General features: G+C 36.2%; 1 protein-coding gene across 1 annotated transcript in view; it reads right to left on the bottom strand.

Moving 5' to 3' along the window:
* The window catches only part of LOC126161613 (NFX1-type zinc finger-containing protein 1-like), a 392892-nt gene that overhangs the window by 83663 nt on the left and 287663 nt on the right, over nucleotides 1–21566 (bottom strand). Inside the window, exons 12-13 of the mRNA XM_049917568.1 lie at nucleotides 20984–21149; nucleotides 1248–1359 (exon numbers count right to left, since the gene is read on the bottom strand). Of these exons, the coding sequence (XP_049773525.1) occupies nucleotides 1248–1359; nucleotides 20984–21149 (278 nt within the window). The remainder of the gene's footprint in view (nucleotides 1–1247; nucleotides 1360–20983; nucleotides 21150–21566) is intronic.

Below are 21566 nucleotides of genomic sequence, written 5' to 3'. Positions count from 1 at the left end.
GCTGTTTGTTAACACATCGAAAACAGTGAACCTAGAGATGTTTAGGAGTGTGGAAATCTCCCGTACAGACATATGACACAAGTGGTACCCAATCACCTGACCACATTCGAAGTCCATGAGTTCCACGGAGCACCCCGTTCTGCTCTCTCACGATGTCTAATGACTACTGAGGTTGCTGGTATGGAGTAACTGGAAGTAGGTGGCAGCACAATGCACCTAATATGAAAAACATATGTTTTTGTGGGTGTCCAGATACTTTTTGATCACATAGTGTATGTTCGGCAGCTCTGTGTGTTTTGTAATCTTTAACTAATAATAATTCATATTTTGGTAAAAACATGACTGCAAATCATCTGTAGAATCCTTCAGCTGGTCGCATTAATCTATATGTCAGCTTCCATATGTTTCAGAGGAATAAGTATCAGAAAAGTGCACTCATCATTTGAGTGCAGGGTGACTGAATGCTATATCACATTGTGTTGTCTAAATACTGTTTATTTACTAAGCTGAACTTGAAAGTCTTTCCTTGGAGTACAAATCAGTACTTGTAACCATATTTTTTACGTGTAATTACTGCAGTAATCCATGGTCATAAAAGTTTGTGGAGTACAGATGTAGATCTACATCTGCTATTTACATAAAGCAGCCAATGGACTGGAGAAAATCATTTCATAATATTTAAAATGATTACTATCTGCATTGCTTGATTAAGCAGTATGGAAAAAAAAATGGAAATGTCGTGTGGCTAGGGCCTCCCATCAGGTAGACCATTCGCCCGGTGCAGGTCTTTCAATTTGACGCCACTGCGGCGACCTGCGCGTCAATGGGGATGAAATGATGATGATTAGGACAACGCAACACCCAGTCCCTGAGTGGAGAAAATCTCCGACCCAGCCGGGAATCGAGCCCGGGCCCTTAGGATTGACAGTCTGTCTTGCTGACCACTCAGCTACCGGGGCGGACATTAAGCAGTAAATACATACATTATTATTTGAGTGTGTGTGAGAAAAGCATGTCAGAACAGTAATGATACCTTGTGTCTACAGCAATTTTTAAAAACACGAACATGCTTATTCAGTTAACACAATGCAGTCGTCATTCTATGAAACCAATTCTCAACACCTTATGAGAATCACTTGCAGATTAAATTATTATTTGCTGTTAGTACTCAAGGATAAAAATGGCTCTAATCAAAACTGAAAGTGTATTATTTGTAAAATAATAGCAATGTCAGTAGCAATACTCACTTTGCATCGTATATAAGGATCACCACATCTCACAGACCGCCATGAATGCCTGCATTGGTAGTCACACGCCTGGTTACAAGGGGGACAAATTTTTGCACAATCCATATTACATCTGTAAGTACAAAGAAAGTTGTTTTACCACATAGATTATGAGAAAATATTATGTTTCAACCACAGCATATTCCATGACCTTCATTAGCATACAATTTACGATTAAAGTGTTACTTGAGAAAGAGCTATACATAGGATATTTCCCTCATAGATATAACATTAAAAAAATGCTAAGTTGAAGTTGAAATATGTATCATGAACTACTGGCAGCGCCAATCTCTATATCGAAATAGGTAGCTATTCAAGAATATTCAAGAAAAGTTTAAGATTGCCCTCTTACTTGAAAATAATTTATATACAGGAGAACAACAAGTAATAAATAATGGTCACTTGAATTTGGATAATGAGAGAAAAGTGAAGCATCTGAGATGGGTTTATCATATATGCCATTCAGAGTTCAACATAACTCCAGTGCAACAGAAACTGAGAAAACTGAGAGTGAAATTAAATGCCTATTGAAAATTAAGCTTTAATTATAACTCAAATTTCTATTCATCATAATATTACTATGGTGATCATAATGTTGTGTGATTTACAAATATGATGAAGACATGATACAGATGATCACGGAAACAGAGAACAATGGAACATATGTATTTTTAAGGAGTTGGTCATACTGACAACTGAACAAATTCACTATTTATTTCACTTCCAAGTGGTCAATTACCACAATGAAAGTTATTACAGTTCTCCAACACTTGGTAATTGTGTACCTCATGAGTGACCACTGCCTTCTAGTAGACGTCATGGGTCACAGAAGGAATATACTTTAGGAAGGACATGAGATATTCTCTCTTTTCCCTGCTGATGGGACGAATACCTGAATACAGGGCATCTTGGTTTATATTCACAAATTCAGGTTGGTGACTGTTGTAGGTTTCTTCAAAGTCACCATAAGGAATGGAAAATTGTCATAAAAAGTGGTCTTGTATTCTACAGAAGGTAGTAACTTCTCCAATCGAATCAATTGTACGTCAAGCCAATTTACTGGTAAACCTTCAAATGTCTTTTTGTGGTTTGCTGTAAGGTCTTCAAGAGTCTTTGCAGATAAAAATCATTATGATGCATTTAAGCTACTAAAAACAGGTTCTTTGTTTTGCAGTAACAAATTACATTGTACCAATCTTCTGGTGAGACGATGTTTTGCATCTTTCTATATCTACATCAAACTTCGCAAGCTGCCTAAGGGTGTGTGGCACAAGGGGTGGTGGGAGGGAGGGGGGGTACTTCTGATACCATGAATGGATTTCTGATTCCCACTTCTATGTTCCACTCGTGAATGTCATGTAGGAATATTTATTGTCGGTAAGCCTCTATACTAGCTCTATAATCTCTCGAATTTTCTCACTGTGTTCATTTTGTGTGATATATGTGTGAGGAAGCAATATGCTGTCTGACTCTTGGCACGAAGTACTCTTTCGAAATTTGAATAGTAAACCTCCCTGTTATGCAAAACAACTCTCTTATAATGTCTGTCACTGGAGTTTGTTGAGCATCTTTGTCACACTCTCACGCCAACTACATAATCCGGTGATGAAACATGTCACACTTCCTGGGATCTTCTCTCTCTCTTCTGTATGTCCTACCTGGAAAGGATCCCAGATTGATCAACAATATTCAAGAATTGGTCAAACAAGCACCTTGTAGGCCACTTCCTTTCTGGATGAGTGACATGTACTTAAGATTTTTCCTGTGAATCTCAATCTGGCATTGCTTTTCCTATGTCGTTATTCCACTTAAAGTCTTGCTCTAGATTCAACTACATCATAGGTGAAATCATTTGGTAGTCAGCTGTGTCCAGGAATTAAAAATTTTAAATCAACAGCATCCGCTTTGATTGCAAAGCTTTTAAAATCTTTGTTGTCATTAACATAGTTTTTAAGTTTCGATTCTGATCAGGGCATGAATCTGAGTAAGTCTATGCTTGTGGTCTCTTGCGTTGTTTGTTATGTGCTGTTTCAGGCATGTAATTATCTCTTGTGGCCCTCAAGAATCTTCTGTTTCTGGCCACGCATACTAAAACCTTTGTTGTTATTGAAATCATGACAACCAGATTGATGTTGTTAGTTTTACCTGTAAGTATTTAGTGATAATACTAAAAAGTAATATGAAATGGGACAATCATGTAAAATCTGTATTAAGGAGGGTGACTATAATACCTGATTAAATACGAAGAAGCAAATGCTATGAAAATGCAAATAAGGAAATTGGAGTTAGTCACTTTGGCTTCCGAATGCTGTAAAACACATTCAGTTGACATGGAGAATATTGTCACCAACTGGTACAAGAATTAATGAACAGAATTAAGAGTTCAATGTTTGGGCCACTTAGTTTTTCATAATCAAAAGAAGAAAAAATATAAAAACCTTGGGGCATTAACATCTATACTGTTCTAATATGTGACTGCCATGGTCTCCTTGTCACTAGACGAGATTGCAATGTGTCTAGAGGCAGTTCCCTATTCTTAACAGGGTTAAATTGAGTGATTTCCATTCATGTGGCTTAAGAGACATCTGCCAAAGCAGAAGTTTGGTGTAATTTGTTATTTTGCACCTTCAGCAAATTGTTCAACAATCTACATGCTGACTTTTTGTCTCCATTAGGGGATTAACACGCCAGGGAACAGAGAACAAGGCAATACACTATTTTCAGTAATTGCATGCACTGTTCCTGCTGTCTCAATTTTCTTGTTTCTCTGCATTCATGTGCAACCGAGCATCCAGCAGAAGGACACTTTATTACCATTAGTGTACAACATCAAGATCCCTCTAACACTGTCCATTTTGTATGCTTGGAACACTATTAAATTGATATGAAAGGCATTTAGAAAACAGAGCAGATCAACAAATTAATCTGTGGGTTGCACTTCATCTGCTGCAGCACCTCTGCATCAAATACGGTAGAATCGTGTGGAACCCAAATCCTAGAGACACTATGGAAAGCTATTGAGCAGTCTACAGACTACCTGAACAAAGATATCTATGTACTTAAATTTACTAGTGTAAATAACTGTAAGGTTCTGGTGCCCATTTATGTGTATGTAAAAGATTTGTTTCACTTAGTCAAATTCAGATAGGATCTGGCTCTGACTACTGGCCAGTGAGGATACATGCTGTAACCCAGGGTTGTAGGTATGCAGTGGCAATGCACCAGAGCCCTTGAGGAGAAGGGGGGCCCCTTAAGCCCAAAAGAAAGAAACGAAAAAGACAAGGAAAATTGCGATGAAAAGAAAAAGCAGAAAATACTATATTTATTGATGTATGTACACAAATGTTAATTGAGTGTTGGTCATCAACAGCTCCAGTCTAGATATAGTACTATGAATGTAAGCTAATTTACTAAATTTCATTTCAGTTTATTGCTGTAATTGTAAATAATTTTCAAGCATTAAAAGAACATAACAAAATGGTGCATTATCACTAAGTCTGAATCAACCAAAAGGAAAGGAAGAGTCAAAGACCAACATTTTATGTCCACAAATTACAATCATTTTTAACATTGTGCTACCACACATGTACATCCCCATTGCTTAGTAAGTGTGAGAGTGTTATTGAGATGCTCCAAAAACTTCAGAGGCTCATGCTACAAGAGATTCAATATGCCTGACACAGATAATAACTGTTAAAAACTACGAGAGCACACATTCCAAGTAGTGTTGGATAACGTATTACTTCCTCCCACATATGTCTCAGATAATGACAACGAGAAAATCAGAGGAAATAAAAGCTAGCTTTAAGGATTACCACAGTCATTTCTCAAAACACATAATTCACAAACAGAACAGGGAAAAGGGGAAATGATAGTGATATCAGACACACTTCCACCACACGTCATAAGGTGGCTTGTGCAGTACAAATGTTGAACACTAAAGAAAGCAAAGGTCAGTGCCCGGCCACCAATTCCATAAAGCAGTACAATGTAATTCTCAAAAAAACTTGAAAAACTTTTCTTTGAAGAGTTTGGAGAACTGTCAAGTAGTAAACATTTTGACCAATTTTGCAGAGTTGTCACAAATCAAATATGCAATGCAGAAATCTGATTATCACAAAGCTGATTGTTTGATTCATGATAGCACAAACAATTATTTTACTTTATGTGAAATATAGTCATTTCCACATGGAAATGTTAATTAACAAATACTGAATGATAATTTTTAATGAAAATAACATTTTTAAATTTTAGTTACTAATCACACAAAAAGGAGGATTTACCAGTGTTGGTCCTCCTAATTATCTTAATAATTTTGCAGAAATATATTCTACTATAGTGCTCTGTCAAACGTTTCTCACAAAATTATATCTCCCATTTCATAAACATAACAAACATCATGCACTTCCCCTTCCAATCTCACAACACTACCTCCAAACAAATTTCCTTCCTACATATTTTCAACATATCATCTGCAAACATATTTCACAATCCATAGTGCACAGTGGAGGGTACTTTGTGCCACCACTAACCATTCCCCTTTTTGTTCCACTCATAAATGAAGCATGGGAAAAATGACTATCTATACAACTCTGTCTTGTCTTCACAGTCCTTATGCGAAATATGAGTTGACAACAGAATTGTTCTGCAGTCAACCGTAAATACTGGTTATTTTAACTTTTCTCAATATTGTTTCATGAAAAGAATGTTGCCTTGCCTCCGGGGCTTCCTATTTTGGTTCTTGAAGCATGTCCATAATACTTGTGTGTTGAACAGACCTACTGGTAGCAGCACGCGTCTAAGATTGCTTTGATGTCTTTCTTTAATCCGGCCTAATGAGGATCCACAACACTCAAACAGTACTCAACTATGGGTTGCACTAGTGTTCTACATGTGTCTCACTTACAGATGAGCTATACATTCTTAGAATTCTCACACAATAAACGAAGTCAACCATTCACATTTACTACTACTGAACTTACTTGCTCTTACATCATTTTGAAACATTACACCTAGATATTTAACCAATCTATGTCAAGCAGCACATTGCTAAATCTTTAAGTCAATATTACGGTACTGTTTTTACTACTCATCTGCATAAACTTACATTTTCAACAGTTAGACATGCTAACATTTGTCATATCAAATAGACATTCTGTGTATATCATCCTGTATTCTCCTACAGTCACCCAACAATGACACTTTCACATACATTATAGCGGCATCAGCTAACAATCACAGATTGCTGTTCACCCCATCCATCAGATAATTTACACATATAGAGAATAGGAGCAGTCTTATCACACTTCTCTGGAGCACTCCAGAAAATAACCTTGTCTCTGTTGAACTTTTGGTGCCAATGACAGTGTGCAGGGTTCTATTTCTTAAGAACTCTTCGAGCTGCTCAAGTGTGTGGGAACCTATTCCATATGCTCAGACCTTTGTTGCAGTGGGACCCTGTGTCCAATGCTTTTCAGAAATCTAGGAACATGGAATCTGCCAGCTGCTCGGGTCCATTCTTTTACCCTTCTTCTACACAAGAGTCCTTCCACCTTTCAGTCTTCTCTTCTTTGCTTGCAACTGGATTGTCATGTTAGGTCTAGATAATCATACAATTTTTTTCTAATTTTTTAAAAGTTTTATTAAATTTTCCCATAAACTGCAACTATATTTTGCATATTAATGTACACTTCTAATGCTTTGTATTTCTCTCTGGCTACACCACTTTGCACACTCTATCATTCCCACTTCTATGTGCCTGTTCTTCTTTATGCCTGCCTCTTCATTTACTGCATTTCTAAGTTTTCTCCTTGCAAGAATTAAAATTAGTAATGCAGTTGTTAACAAGGACTTCTGCTAGGCCTTGCCTTATTGCCCCCCCCCCCCCCTCCCGTCTGTTGTTGTCTTCCCTATTTCATCTCTCAAAGCTACCTGTTCTTCTCTCATTTGTTTTGAAAGAGGGTAAACAGAACATCTCTTAGTTAAAAACCAACTGAAGCAAAGTATCTAAAAAATTAAATATAAATATCTGCATCTCATAAGGCACATTCCATTATTAATTTTATGGAAAAAATTCTGGATGAAAAAATACATCATCTGAACACATGAGGCAACCAGCAATAAATTTTGGAAGAAATAATCTAGACAACATTATTAACTGTACTTATAACTAGTTTCATATAAATTTGATTTGCAATTATGACAGTGACACAGTGCAAATTTCAGTTGCCAAAATACTATTTTACTCTAGTAGCACTATTTTCATTCTTGTATATTTGTAAATTTTAATATCTTACTAATAACCTGAACACAATGAAAACTCACCCGCATGCAATGACCACATCATTATCAAACTGGAACAGTCCCAAGCAAAACAGCAGGACTTAAAAAATCTAGTTAAGGGAGCTATGTAAAAGGTGGCATAAGCAGTCACAAATTGGACATATCTGGATCAGGATGGTCAATTAAAAAGAAAAAAATATTTATTGCCAGAACTGACCCCCAAAGGGGTTTATTAATAGGGTATACATTTGTGGTACTTAAGAGAAGTGGAGAGGTGGCCGCTAAAACCAAAATGCAAATAGCGGCTTGGGAGAACAGGAGATGAGTGTGTTAGTGGTTCAGGTCCTCGAGAGCCAGAGAGCAATGAGCCTTCACTTGAGCCCCTGTGCAGCCATGTGCAATGCATCACATGACCCCTCCTACATTACGCCATTGACCAAGGGGTTGAACAAAGTGCACAGAAAGCATCTGTTGTTCAGGGTTCCTTCTGTGAGAATGTTAACAGGCCAGCGTCTCACACTGAAGTAGCAATTTTTGAAAAATCTACTGACTCTGCCGACTCCAGGTGGGTGATACCTCCACAACTACAATGTGTTGACACAAAAGTTTTGTATAGGAATTGTTGTGAAGGTTCCTGTTGTCTTGCTAGTGTCATCATGGCAAACTGATTCCAGACTTTTTGAGGTGGAATGAAGACACAAGACCATACACAGTATATCAAGGTACCATCTGTAAAGCAAGTTCTGTAAAATAATAACATGGAAGATCTGCCATGTAATGTTTTAGGGACCTCTATATACTGGAAGGATTGTAAATGTGAATATTGAATACGTAAGTATATATGCAGCCTCCTACCACCACCTATTCAAGCCCTGGATCTGGCAAAACATTTACTGTCAAAGGGAGAGCCACCTGTGAAACGACACTTCATACACCAGCTGTTATGTAAACATTGTTCGGCTTTTTACATCAGCATTACTATGATGCAGTCATCAGTGAAGATGAATGGGCATATGCAGAGGGTGTACAGGTGACACACAATATCCTGCTGCAGAGCATGCTGTACAACATGACAAGTCATGACCTTGATGCCTGTTATACCACACATGCCACCTAGATTCTTCCTACAGACATCAGTTTCTCAGAACTCCACACGTGGGAACTACCACTACAACATGTCCTTGGTTCTCACCATGCAACTGGTCTTAATTTACATTAATTCCTTCCGTATCAGCATTTTTTCACAGTAACTACTCCTTTCTTCACTCCATTTTACTTTTCTACATCTTCCATTTTCTAACTCGTCATTTTTCGCCGTCCCCCTTCCACCTCTTGTTACACACAATGCGCTTAGCTTTTCACTCTTATTAACTTGTGCACTGTGTTTTTGTAGTAATCTCTGCCTTGCATATTACCCTGTCTTCCACCTTTAATCTCTCAAGTTTTCACATCTTGTCCAGTGCAGTCCCCAACATCAGTCTTTCATTCTCATCCCGTCCAGTAAGTTTCCCTTGATCTGGGGATCTAGGTGACTTTTCTGAACTGCACTCCTTTCCCTAAACCTCTCTAGTCCTTTTCCTTCACCCCTCTTCCTTCTCCTTCAACACTTCTGCCAGAAGAAGGTGCCACCAGCTCCGAGGCTTGTAAAAGTTAAACCCTTTTGTGTATTTGTTCCCCTGCCGCACCTGGTGAGTAGACTTTTTTATCTATCCATTTACATCATATTATCAATAATTATTTTCATTGTTAAACAAATGAATGAATGCCACATGATTTCCAGTGATAGCCACTAATGTCACTGGGTTATGGAATTTCAAGAGCAAGAGTCAGGAAAATTTTCAGCGGTTATAATTTCACAGAGGAAAGTGAAGTCGGCCAGACTTTGTACAGATCTTTAGAAAGTAAACATGGCCCAAGCAGGCAGTATTATATTTATTGTCTATGATAATAGCTAATATTGACTCTTAAGTCATTTTCAAGCAGTTATCATAAGTGATGTGTGCCTTTACATATGTACTGGCTATTTAGTCAAATGTGAAGTGAAGCTTGAGGCTTGTTATAAATGCCTGAAAATTGCTTAACAGTCAAAATTAGCTAATAGCATGGACGGTAAATATATTACACCTGTTTGGACCATATTTTCTTTCTTAAAACATCAGTCTCTCTGTTTTGTAAAACAGCATGAGTGGATAATGTAGCACAAAAGCTGATAAATCTGGCCACTGGAAATTACCAGATGAAACCAGTTATATTCACCAGCTTGCATTCTGCACACAATCTGGCAATAGGAGCCTCTAGAGGAGAAACCCTCCAATGTAACATCAATATCTGACTGAAAGAGTTAAAGAACAAATGCAGGCCAATGTTGGATAACCAAAAACTAAGGTTATAAACAAGAGGGAAGAAAGTCATAACATTACAGTGGAAGGGAAGCAACTTGAACAGATCTGTAAATTTAAGTTACTTCAGCTCTACCATCTGAAGCAAAGAACCAAGGTTGGGTTTAATGTTCCATTGACATCGAGGTCTTTAGAGACAGAGCACAAGCTCGGGCTCAGTTCTATCATCTGAACAGGTGGGAAGATGGAAGAAGAAATTGGGAGACGTCGAGCAACATGTCGTCTATTAAATGCAGTCCAACAGAACTTCCTCCCAGAAAGCAAGTTCAGCCAGCCGGTATGGCCGTGCGATTCTAGGCGCTTCAGTCTGGAACTGCGTGACCACTACGGGCGCAGGTTCGAATCCTGCCTTGGGCAAGGATGTGTGTGATGTCCTTAGGTTCGTTAGGTCTAACTACCGTATTTACTCGAATCTAAGCCGCACTTTTTTTCCGGTTCTTGTAATAAAAAAAAAACGCCTGCGGCTTAGAATCGAGTGCAAAGCGGAAGTTACGAAAAATGTTGGTAGGTGCCGCCACAACTGACTTCTCTCATCGAATATACGTAGCGCATCGCAGGCACAAAGATTGGCACCAAAACCTCTGAGTCAATAAATAAATTAAAAGTGGAAGATGAACTTTTTTTTCCTCCGCCCTCAGTTTCGAACATTGCATTTTCATACATTATCCAATGAAGTAAATACAAATTCCGTATTGTTCATCTTCGAATGTAGCAGCATTTCAATGCACTACAAAAATCCAACTGGCAAGACTGGGATATTTGTCAATATGGCCAACTCTGCGTTCTGAATTTTTTCCTACCTGTGAGAGGAGATGGTTGCTAAAACGAACTTTTATGAATTGTGAATCACATGCAGTATCCTCTTCACCATAATAATAATAATAATAATAATAATAATACAAATATAAACATTTTGCCATGTATTCTTTCGTGTTTGCTGCTATCTCATTTAAATCCTGTCTGCCTAATAAACTACAAAACTAGAGTGAGACAACAGCAAACACGGAAGAATATACATATCATGTCATGTTTATATTCGTATTATTCTTATGCCGAATAGTGATACAGTCAGAAATGAAGCACGGCAATTGATTAGATTTTTAAATCTAAGATGACTCTAATTTCTGTGCAGAATGTAATGTACTAAAGAAGCTTCTGCAAAGATTTTCAAACGGAGAAAAATTTTCACTAAACTCTCGTTCAGAACATCTTCTATCATACGCAGTCTATTATTTAGTTCTTGTTGATCATTATCAAAGAAAGCAGCAGTGTAAGTAACAACAAATAGCAGTCTCTTGCCATTGTTTCGCTAATGAGACGATTCCTCTCTCTTTTTTTAAGCGGCGGTAGTGCGCACAAATGCAGGCCATGCCGCGAGCGGCGACAGGTCATAAACACTCATTATCAGAATGCGACAAACAATGCATGACGCAGTACAGTAATGCATTTTTAGCCTTGAGTGACGTAAACACCTATGACAAAGAGAACGGCACTTATCAGATCAAAGAAAAATAAGCAATCAATTCAAACACGTGAAAAAGGAAGGGTACCCGTATAAATCCAAACGGAGCGCCTGTCGCATAGCAACGGCTACCTGGTAAAGCTTAACTGCTAAGCTTACGACTCGAACCAAACTACTATAGCTGTATCGTCATTCATTTTACCTAAATTGTGTCTCATATTACAATGGACCAACCTTGTTTCGATTTGGAGGTGCGGCCTAAATATTTTCTCTCCCCTTAAATTTCGAGTCTCAGATTTCAGGTGCGGCTTAGATTTGGGAAAATTTTTTTTTCCTCGATTTCGAGTCTCATTTTTCAGGTGCGGCTTAGATTTGAGTGCGGCTTAAATTCGAGTAAATACGGTAGTTCTAAGTTCTAGGTGACTGATGACCTCAGAAGTTAAGTCGCATAGTGCTCAGAGCCATTTGAACCACAAAGCAAGTTCATCTGCTCTATGCTAGCTTTCTCTCCTGACCAACACATTTAGAGCAGGAACTGCCAAATGTTTCTTTTTTAACGTAAATAAAATACAATGACAACATTCAGCAAGAGAATTTTGTAATCTGACGCAAGACAAGAATAGAAACAGAGCTATCAACAGGGATAAAGTTATCTGTATATATGTCTACCACATCCTCATATTGGTCACTGCTTGAATCTGAGCCAGTAAATAAGCACAGAAATATGCAGACTCAGGTGGTAGAGTATGATACAGTTCAGTTTTTCAAAGCAGCTATGCATACATTAAATTATTGAAATATAAAACAATAATATTAATTATAAATAGTGTTTTGTGCTGTAGCATTTTTTCTTCTTTCGCAAATGAACAATGTAAATGTAAAATTCCTATAAACTGCAAGCCACTTACGCAATATGATGATCCACTGTTATTCATTTTGTAGCATAAAACTAGGAGTAGGCAATAGTATAATGTATTCAAAGAGTTTTTCAGTAGTATGTCACATTTGTATATGTAACTTACACCATTTAATGATCTATTTATTAATGTAGCCAAGTGAGTAAATGACTGAGTTCAAGATATAAGAAAGGGGCAAGATAATCACCTAATAAGAGATGGATACATGACATTAGAAAATATGCAGAAGCAACATGGATGTCAACAGCAGAAGGCAATAGTGGATGGAATCTCTAGAACAGGACCTTAACTTGCAAGAAATATCAAATGGCTCATGATATTGATGATGATGGTGATGATTCATTCAAATATATATACATTTTTGTACACTGGTCATTTGAAGGCAATTACAAAAAGGATGGAAAAAGATGTAAACAGAAGCACAAAGCTGGCTGGGAGCACTCTTTATAAACTGAATAAAGTTTGCGAGACTAAGTTATCAATGTGTGTGGAACAGTAAGTTTACAATTGGTGTGTATTATCAAAAACATGGACTTGCTCAACAAGCTGTGGAGGGAGACATGCTGGGAAGAACTAGGGAAGATATGAAACAAACAGAGCAGGCAACATACTGGAGTGGAAGATATAATTATGATCGTAATGAAATGAAATTGATGTAGACAAAACACATAGCCAGCCCCAGAGATGGAAAATGGACAAATAAAAGTTTTTTACCAGATTTCAAAAAACAGTGATGGTGGTGGTGGTGATGACGTGGCAGTGGTAGAAGTAGAAGTGGTAACTTTATGCATCTGTGGATAAGAAAATACTGTGAAAATGGCCTAGCAGAAATTGGTTACATATCGCAAAATACCATTCATGGTATGAATTTCTTCCTGGGCAGAGTGCCCTTAACTTCTATACTCTCAAGGAGATGCAAAACAATGAAAATTACTCAGCCACTAAAGACAAGATATCTTTGCACTCTCCTCTCTCCAGAACATTACAAGGTAGTCTACAGATGTATTTTTGCAGCATCACACGCATGCCCAAAACTGCATACCTGCACTCATTCTGGCAAGATACAGGCTGCCTTCCAATATATTCCTAAGTTCAGAATGTAGGAACATCTGCAACATGATACTCGAATATCACCACACACACACATGCAGTCCACTGTATTGCTATTCAAATACGGTCAACTGGCAGTATTACACCCAGTTTCCTCTGCTAATTCAATTCAATTCAATTCATTAGCGTCCTTGTAGTACATCATCGAAATGACATAGGACTTGTCAATAAACATTACAATTTGAAATACAAATACATGAAAATTTGTAATTGAATTTACTTGTCATTTAGACATTACAATTTTAATAGAACTTTTAGAACATTAACATAAAAATATACAAGTAGGATAACAACGTACAAAGAAAAAAGAAAGTTAGTGATTCTCACATCAAAGATTATTTACATTCTTACATTAACGCTGTTTCACACTTTCATAGAAACAGCAAGTATTTAAATGTGAGCAATTACACATATTTATTATGTCAGGGAAATATTAACTTTGCTTTTACTGTCAATGATTCAGAAACTCTTCAATACTGTAAAAACTATTGCTCAATAACATGTTTTTTAATTCCCTTTTAAATATGTATAGTTTTGGTATTATTTTTAGTTCTTTGGGGAGAGCACTGTAGAGGATTTTGGGTTGGTATAGTACACTTTTGTGATACATAGCTGTTTTATGAATTTCTCTGTGGAAATCATTCCTATTCCTTGTTTCGTAGTTGTGAAATTCTCTGTTTAATGTAGAAAATTCCTCGTGTTCTTTTAAGAAACATATGCTTTCATATATGTATAAAGATGGTAGTGTCATGATTTTTAATTCTTTGAAAGCTTGCCTACAAGAGTCTCTATATCCTATACCTTTTATTATTCTGACTGCCTCCTTTTGTAGTCTAAATGACTGTTTTGTTAGACTGATGTTCCCCCAAAACTGTATGCCGTATCTTAATAAACTGTGCATGAATGAGAAATAAACACATAACACTGTTTTAATATTACATGAGCTTTTAAGCATTCTAAGTATATAACACGTTTGACTTAATTTTTTGTTCGATGATATTACATGCTTTTCCCATCTTAAGTGTTCATCAAACCATACTCCCAGGAATTTAGTGTATGATGCTTGTTCAATCTTACACTTACCCAGTTCTACTGTAAGGTTAGTTTTTATTTTATTTGTAATATGTCTGAAGTTGATCCACGTTATTTTTTTGGCATTCACAATGAGTCCGTTTTCATTAAACCATCTGTCTGCTTCGTCTGTTGCTAATGTGACTTTTTCCTGTAAGTCAGCTTCACTATTTGCTTTAACAAACAAACTTGTATCATCAGCAAACAATACTGCCTCTGCTTCAGATAGTTGACTTAGTAGGTCATTGATAAATATTAAAAACAGTAATGGCCCTAATACAGATCCCTGCGGTACTCCATACAAAACTCGAATCTTGATGAATATGTCCTATCTGCCTGGCTTATCTTCACCTTCTGATACCTGTCTGACAGATATGATTCAAACCATTTGTGGGCAACTCCACGTATCCCATAGGCATGTAACTTCCTAAGCAGTAACTTATGGTCGATGACATCAAAGGCCTTTGATAAGTCTAAAAACAATCCACAATTTAATTCCTTTCTGTTTATGGAATTTAGTACAAGTTGCAAAAAATTGAAGATAGCTGTTTCAGTTTATTTATTTTTACAGAAACCATTTTGCACATTACCAATATTCTATTATTAATAAGCAATTTGTATAGTCTCTGATACATTATCCTTTCTACTATTTTTGAGAAACCTGACAACATTGATAAAGGCCTAAAGTTACTAACATCATATATATCACCATTCTTGTAAAGTGGCTTTATAGTAGACATTTTAAGTTTTGATGGAAACACCCCTGTCTTAAAAGATTCATTTATAATTTCAGTGAGATGCGAGGCTATGTTTCTTGCACTTTGCTTAATGACTTTGTCAGGAATCCCATCACACCCACATGACATTTTATTTTTTAACTTATTTATAGCATTTAGTACCTCTGAATCAGTTACTGGATAAAGGAACATTGTCATGTCATTCGTGGGGATTTTTACCTTGCTATTGGAATTGCATTTAGTTTTAATTAAATTTATGGCTATATTTGTGAAATGTTTGTTAAATATGTTGGCAATCTGAAGTGGGTCCTTAACAGTTTTACCCCCACTTTTAATGACAAAGCTGTTATCTTTTCTTTTGTGTCTACCTATATTTTTATTTATTACCTCCCAAGTTGACTTCATTTTGTTGTTACCTTTCTCAATATAGGTATCATTATCAAGCTTCTTAGCTGCAATTATTACTTTCTTGTACAGGCTTCTATAACATTTCACAAGTGCTTTCGGTACTACATTCTTCCTGGCTGATTTATTTAACTTTCTGAGAGTATCTGATGACTTTCTAATCCCCTGTGTAGCCCCTGTTTTGGTTTTATGTTTAGTTTTGACTCTATTTATAGGAAAGGCAATATTGAAGCAGTGTTTGTAGCTTTCAAGGAATGAGTCAAACTTTCTGTTGACATCACCACTTGATTCACTACCCCAGGTGTTATTTTCCAGAATGTAATTAAAAATTCTTATGCTGTCATCATTTATAAATCTCCTTTCTCTGTAATTGTTATTGATAACAGGGTCCTTGTAAGATGTGACATTTAAACTCAATTTGATACCCTTGTGATCCGAGAAACCAGTGTCAATTACTTCAGTGTTATATTCACACTTGTCCTTGTTTATAAATACTTGATCTATTATAGTTTCAGACATATTTCCGCATCTGGTAACTTCATTTACAGTTGCCATCATATTATGACACAAAAACAGATTGCACAGTTGCTGTTGTTTACTACAATCATTCTTAAAGTTAACATTAAAATCACCAAGAACAATTACATTATGTTTAAGTTCATTCAGCAGTCCCTCAAGGTTTTCCATAAAAATGGCAAAGTTGCCCAGTGGTGATCGGTACAAGCACACAATAGTAATTTTTAATTTGGTTAGTTCACATATACTGTATTCAAAATCTTTTTCTATGCACTTTAGTGGGCTTCTACTGAAAACACTTGTTTGGAGCATGGGGCGACAGTGAAAGAGGTCAGCTGATTGACAGGTTATTCACTATTTCCTGCACAGGCTGAAATCAGCACTAAATTGCCTCACTTTCCCTACATTGGACTCTATCTTGTAACAGTGCAGTTCTATCAACATATTATCTCCTAAGTCAAGCAGAGTTGATGCCCCAAAGCAGTGGCAACTTCTAACCCTATTTGGGAAAAGGTAGGAAAGAAGGAAGATTAAGGATTTAATGTCCTATCGGTCTCAATTTCAGGCAAGATATGCATACTCCTGGTTGTTTTTACAACTTTTCTTAATATGTTACAGTACTGTTAATAATATGAAAATATTTCTGGATCATTACTTGCGCTGGTTATTTTCTGCAAGTTATTTTTTTGTTGTGAACAGATTCTTATTCCTGTAGTGGCTGAAGGTTTCTTTAATAACTTCCCATTATTACATATAGTGAGCTTTTTAAGAAGATGACTTTCAAAAGTTGATACAAGCTCATGACAAAATATGTTGAATTTGGAACTAGAATTAGGCAAATTGTAATCCCTACATCTGTCATCACTTTTTAAGCTTCCTTTAAAATCTACAGTAGTTTTGCATCGATCAGTCTCACTCTTTTCTTTGAGCATTTCTTAACTGTACAGATGTTAGTTCTATAATGAAACTAACTGTACTTTGTGACCTGACATTCTCTTTACCACAGGACTGGCATGTATATCTCTAACTTGCACTTGCTGTATGAATAAATTGTAGATAAGTGTGCTACTATGTTGGGCAGCTAGAGTAGGGAAGTTTATAACTAATAACAAATTATAAGTGACTACCAGCACCTCTAGATAACTTTTTCTGTCAGATTCCTTCAAGAAATTTGCATTAATATTACCACTTAATAATGATGCATTCCCTCTGTATGAGAGACAGCACAATAAGCCATCATGATTTTTCATGAAAATTCCCCAGTTATCCAGTAGAGACCTATATCCCTTCCCAGCCCAGTGATGCCATATGGCATCATCATATTTAACTTTTTCCCAATGCCAAACTATTTGTCCAAAGATTATAAACATGTGTGCAGGGCTTTCTAAAGTTCATTGTTCTTAGGTTGGCTACTGTGAATTCGCTAAAACAGAGAGCACCAGGTTACAATGCCTTGACAAAAGTATTGTTGCATGGTGTCTACGGTACAGTGCATCCAGCTGGGCTTTCAAAATATTATATCAAGGTAAAGGAAGCAAACTAATATAAAAGTTGCACTAATAAATTATTGTTGAAAGTGTAAATTAACTAGTAAACAGTTTGAAAATAATGCTAGTTACGGTAATTTTCTGCTTGGAAGTCACAAACATGTGTGATTCCATTTGGCATCATTGGGCATTTGTTATGTTATTTTTTTTGCTGCTTTAGTAAAAAATTCCTGGTTTGTTCACCAGACGATTCGCAATCATAAATCATTATCAGGAGAAGAAATATTGCTTCTTCTCGAAGGTGATTTATCGAATTTGCACCTTGATACATCTGATGTGGAGGAAGAGATTGAAAATGCTCGGCAGCAAGACCCTACTACACTGGATATATAGTTTCTTCAAGGAATGGACCTTGATATGGTTGAAATTCTGAACCCTCAAGCCAATGATGAAGATGATGTTCCCTTAGCTTGAAGATTACTTGCTGAGCCAAGCCTTGCACCAAGTCATTCAGCTCAGAAAATTCAGTGTGATACATACCGGGATCTTCGGTGGAGAATGAAGGACATTGAAGAAGTGGACACATCACGTAATGCAGTTTTTTCTGACCCTCCAGGGGATGAACTGACACATTCGTAGTATTTCAGAACAATGTGTAGTGATGACATTATCCAGAACCTAGTCGAGCAATCTAATCTATACTGCACACAGAAAACAGGTGCATCCTTAGATACAAATGTTCGTGAAACAGAAAAGTAGATAGGGATAAACATCCTAGCAGGTGTTGTGAAAATGCCTAGTTACAGAATGTGCTGGGCAGAGGCTACAAGATTTTCTCCAATAGTGGGCTCAATGCCTAGAAATAGGTTTGATAAGCTAAGAAATTATTTGCATGTGAATGATAACACTAAAATGAAACGAAGAGAGGTCCCTAATTATGGCAAACTGTTCAAGGTGAGACCATTTGTTGACAAAATCAAACAAGGTTATTCAGTTATTGAACCTGAGAAATATCATTCAGTTTATGCATTAATCATTTCTTGCAAAGGTCGTTCATCCCTGAAACAGTATGTAAAAACCAAACCACACAAGTGGGGTATAAAAGTTTTTGCCCGTGCTGGTTCTAGTGGAATTGAGTACGATTTTGAAATGTACAATGCTATAAAAAAACCATAAAATTGTAATGAAATGCAAGTTGCATTATTGTATGTACTATTTTTTCTTTAATTAACTGCATCAAATTGTGTAGTTAAAATATTCATTCAAGTTCCATTACCAAGCACTGTTACATCCCAACCACCTGACTGAAGGAAACAAATCCTGCCCAATGATGCCACATGGAGTCATCCCAAATTTCCCTCCAAAAACAAAAAAATAACAAAATTTCTTATAAATATATATTATTACAATCATTATGTACGGAAATACGCGAAAAAATATTTTTTCCCACAAGTAAATAAAAGTTGGGCTGGAAAGGGATATACTGAATCAATCACAAGTGTTACATTTCCAAATATTAATTTACAAGCACATGCTTCTGTACCATGATCTATAGAGAATTTACTTATTTCTACATTTTTGTATTTATATTCCTTTTTATGAATGTGACAGCTCCTTTATCCTTACTGGATCTACATGAATATGCAGCTAATTTATAACCACTCAGATAAACAATGAAAACTGATTTTAAATGGCTCCAGCAAAGTGCATTCTTATCCAGCATTTAATGGCCTCATTTAATCACTTTCTTTTGATTAAAGACATCTTCCACACAGTTCAGATTGGTGTTTCATAGCTCTATATCAGTTCTATTCTGGAGTGCTGGAATAGTTTTTGTTAATTAAGGTGGTTATGCATTTTTACAGTAGTTTAATAGTCAAGCATTTTCTTCTATTTAACAACCCATGAAGTTAGTAAAGGATTTAAGGCTTCAGTGTGAAGGCTACCATTAGGGAGCACTAGAAACTCATGGTGGTGTGGAGTGGCTTCAGGATTCACAAGATGGACCATCACCAAGTGTGCACAGTGTTTTAATGACAGTTCCCAGAAAAGATCCCAGCTACAGCATGTAAACAAAATGCAGCAGAGGTGCTGTCAACTGTGTGCAGATAAGGAGAAAAAAAGAAACTGAGAAAAGAACAAGAAAAGAAACATGATGGTGGTGTAAACAGTGTAATGTGGGCCTCTGCATACCTGACTCTTTCAAAGAGTACCATACCTGAATAAATTATGCTTGATATAAAAAAAAAAAAAATGCCCGACTTATGTACTGAATTTTTCTTGTATGCATGTTTTTCCCAATAAAATATTTTCTTTTGTACATGCATATTTCTTTCAAACATTAAAAGTAATTTTTGGAAGTCAGATCTTTTTCTTTTTTGGAAAAACATTCGACTTCCAAAATTCTAGAAAAAAATATCATTTATGTTCAGATATAGCATTAGAAAGACGAAGTTTCAAACTTTAATTTACGGTTCACTATCTTTACATTTTCTTCATGACTTCTATAAAAAGTCCATAAAATGGCTTGAAAAGTGTCAGTCTGCAGGGACAAAACATGTTTAAATGGCTAAGTGTGGAAAATATGAAAATATTTTTTTATTTCAATTTGGGTGGAAATTTATTTATTTTGTTTTGAGGTCATATGCTGCACCACAATATGTTATTCATGCATTAACTTGACTAGACAAATATATACCTATGTTCTTCTCGGCACTCTTCGGGGAGGGGGGAACAGTGTCAAGATTTTTCATCCATCTAAAGCTTACTGCAGCCAATGTGATGAAAGCCTGGTCTGCTGGAGATTGCTATTTGATCTTTATAGGCAATTCTACAGACAGGAACTGGTTATATATCACTTCAAGACAACAATTAAACTGAAACTTTGCTCACTCTCTTACAATTATTACCAACTAATGCCTGCCCAAGATGTAATGAAATGTTTTGGAATTTGGTATGCGCATTAGGTGATTTGTCCAACCAATCACTACTGGTTTTTTTTATGGAGATACTTACAATAACTTCTGTTACAATACACTGATTGCCACAGTAATGAATATCAATAGATATAGGTATATAAATTACTTTGTACTATTTCACACATGAGTTTGGGACCTGAAGTTATAATATGAATTCATCATTATAAACTGTGTAACCTTTTTAAAATAACATTGCAGTGCTGTTCTTAAAAGTAAAAGTATTTCCTTCACATATTAAAACTAAATTCCATATTTCATTTGCAGCACACATGCTTCTTAGTTTGTATATTTAGTATCAAACCTTTAAAAACATGAGCCATATATTAAACATACCTATGTCCACATATCTGCACACGGACACACTTTTCCTTGCATGGCAAATGAAGACGACCTTGAAAGCACACACTACAAGTACCAGCACACACATGTCCACATTCCAATGTCATCCCACATGCTGTTTTACACCTTGATAATAACTCATCACTGTATGGTGATAATTCTGAAATCAACATATAATGATAATATCAGAAAAAATACGTGAAAACAACAAAGAAACAAGATTTACACAACCTGAAGTCTGCTAATGAACTCTTCATTGTTTTAAGATCCCTAATTTGTGGTTTAAAATTTCAGTACTGATTATACTACCACTTTAACTGAAATATAGCTTAGGAAAAAGAAAATAGCTTAGTATCACGCAGTACACATTCATTTCAATAAGGAAACATGTAGTTCTACACATTGTAATGTAACTGCCTTGGATTTTGGTGTAGGAGTATGCAATACACAGTTTATAGTGTATTACTCGATACACTGTATCAAGTATTGTGTTGTTATATCTACAAATAGAAAATAGCACTAAACCTTTACATCTTGCTTGAGAATACAAACATTGCAACATCAACAGTGACAATAT

Source organism: Schistocerca cancellata, chromosome 2 (genome assembly GCF_023864275.1).
Source record: "Schistocerca cancellata isolate TAMUIC-IGC-003103 chromosome 2, iqSchCanc2.1, whole genome shotgun sequence".
Taxonomy (NCBI): Eukaryota; Metazoa; Arthropoda; class Insecta; order Orthoptera; family Acrididae; genus Schistocerca; species Schistocerca cancellata.
Note: the sequence above shows the minus strand (reverse complement) of the source record. Positions and strands in the feature narration are given on the sequence as shown.